Source organism: Sinocyclocheilus anshuiensis, unplaced genomic scaffold, assembly GCF_001515605.1.
Source record: "Sinocyclocheilus anshuiensis isolate Anshui unplaced genomic scaffold, SAMN03320099.WGS_v1.1 scaffold2901, whole genome shotgun sequence".
Lineage (NCBI taxonomy): Eukaryota > Metazoa > Chordata > Actinopteri > Cypriniformes > Cyprinidae > Sinocyclocheilus > Sinocyclocheilus anshuiensis.
Window position 1 is genome coordinate 172,552 of NW_015537927.1, and position 2,069 is coordinate 174,620.

The window sequence follows — 2,069 nt, forward strand, 5'->3', positions numbered from 1 at the left end:
ATACAACTTCATGCAGGTGTTTTTTTTTTTTTTTTTTTGCAGATTTGTTTTATTTTGCATATGTTTTTATGCATACTAAATGCTCTCTTCGTTCCCAGGACTCCATGCTTGATTTTGATGGACAGTCTCTTGATCCGGCGATTGTATTGGCACAACCTATGAAACCAGTGCCTATTATGGAAATGCCGCCAATGGTGTGTCAACCAGGTATGTTCATATTTCCACCACATGGTCATTCAGTTAGCTTTATGGGTTAAGCAGTTCAAATCACCCTAACCCTTCTGGGCTGTTGGTTTCTCAACCTACAGTTCACCCTGAGTCTCGTCTTGCCCAGCCTTCCGCTGTTGGCGTTCAGCCTGAACCCACACAAGTGAGTGTAGCCAACTTCTTCTGGATTGGAAACTGTCTGGAAAAGAAAGATGAGAGTATTGACTTTATATCTGTGTAAAGATACAGTAAGTGTGTGAATTTACTTTGTCTGCAGATCGCCCTGGTCTCTCCATCACCAGAAACCTTCTCCACACCGCCTCCGATATACCAGTCTCCTCACGCTGCTGATCCCCGACCACAGACAGACTCCATTGATCCTATTCAGGCAAGTTGTCAAGCACCCAATCCTTTCATGAATTCAACGAGTTCTCCAACTTATTTCTGTGAAGCTAGAATATGAGCTTTCTAATGTAACCAAAAATGTACTGCACAAAATGTGCATCAAGTCATTTTCAGCAATCAAAAAATTGCTTGTCCTCTGTAGGCCTCCATGCCCCTGACAGAGCAGCCGCCTCCATCTACAGTGCTCCCTCCTGCCTCCCAGACCCAGGTGATCCAGCCCGGATCCAAACCCTTGCACAGCAGTGGCATCAATGTCAATGCAGCCCCATTCCAGTCCATACAAACGGTAAGATGCCTGAATGAAAATTACTAGCTGTTAGGAACACTTTAAAAATCAGGAAGTCATCTATGTTCATCATTATATCTGGGATGGCATGAAGGTGTGTACAGGAGGAGAATTCTCATATTAGAGTGAAGTATTCCTTTTACAACACACAAACTTTGTATGTTGGATACTCTGATCTAATATTACATGTTCACTTATCCTCAATCTGTTCTTCCTGACAGGTGTTCCACCTTAATGCGCCTGTCCCACCAGCTAATGATACGGACTCAATGAAGCAGGCCAGCCAATACCAGAATAGCTACAACCAGGGTTTTAATAACCAGACGCAGCACCCCGTGGAGCATACAGACATGCCGCCAGAGCAGCTCCAATCTGGTGAGGAAAATCTTCAGAATCCCTCAGATCATATTTTAATACCCACAATATAATCATGTCTATGTAGTCAGAACTTCTCAACATGTGGCTCGTAGGAGCAAGCAGCCGTGGAGCTAATAAAAACATATATGATTTTCTACGGCCTGCATAATGCTATTTGTTTAATTCATGTTTAATTCAGCTTTTTATCCCCGTGTTAACAGTAGTTGGTGCCTTCCATTCTCAAGACCAGTCACTCCCTAACTCTACTGGTGCCCAGCCCATGTCCCAGCAGTCAGGTGGCCAGGGCAACGGGTTCAGCCACCAGACTCAGTCCTTCTACAACAGCAGAGGGATTTCTCGTGGAGGTCCTCGTAACTCACGTGGTATGATCAATGGCTACAGAGGAACATCCAGTAGTTTCAGAGGTACAGAACAACGTTGTGTTTGGAGCAGTCGTAGCTGCTGATTTTCATTAGATGATCATTAAAGTCATTGATGGATGAATCATTCGAGTTTTTGAATTTATTTCAGAAGGATATGACGGTTATCGCCCAGCCTTCTCCAATTCTGCAAACTCTGGATACGGACAAACCCAATTCAGTACGCCGCGGGACTATTCCAACAGCAGCTATCAGCGGGTAAGTTCAACTTTTGATACTAGAGTGAGAATAATGAGCTTCTCTCTTTATCGTTTGAGCATTAGTCTCAACTAGTGTTGTCACGGTACCAAAATTTCAGTATTCGCTACCAATACCAGTGAAAATCAACGGTTCTCGGTACCAATTTCGGTACCAAAGCAAAACACAAAAACATG

General features: G+C 43.7%; 1 protein-coding gene across 3 annotated transcripts in view; it reads left to right on the forward strand.

Annotated features, from left to right (window-relative positions):
* Nucleotides 1-2,069, forward strand: part of LOC107657644 (caprin-1-like) — a 26,846-nt gene that overhangs the window by 20,078 nt on the left and 4,699 nt on the right. The window contains exons 10-16 of one of the 3 annotated variants that reach the window (XM_016445801.1): nucleotides 99-207; nucleotides 309-370; nucleotides 485-595; nucleotides 755-898; nucleotides 1,120-1,273; nucleotides 1,477-1,680; nucleotides 1,787-1,893. In XM_016445801.1, coding sequence (XP_016301287.1) covers nucleotides 99-207; nucleotides 309-370; nucleotides 485-595; nucleotides 755-898; nucleotides 1,120-1,273; nucleotides 1,477-1,680; nucleotides 1,787-1,893 — 891 coding nt within the window. The remainder of the gene's footprint in view (nucleotides 1-98; nucleotides 208-308; nucleotides 371-484; nucleotides 596-754; nucleotides 899-1,119; nucleotides 1,274-1,476; nucleotides 1,681-1,786; nucleotides 1,894-2,069) is intronic. The other 2 variants (XM_016445809.1, XM_016445817.1) reach the window with 2 other exon arrangements.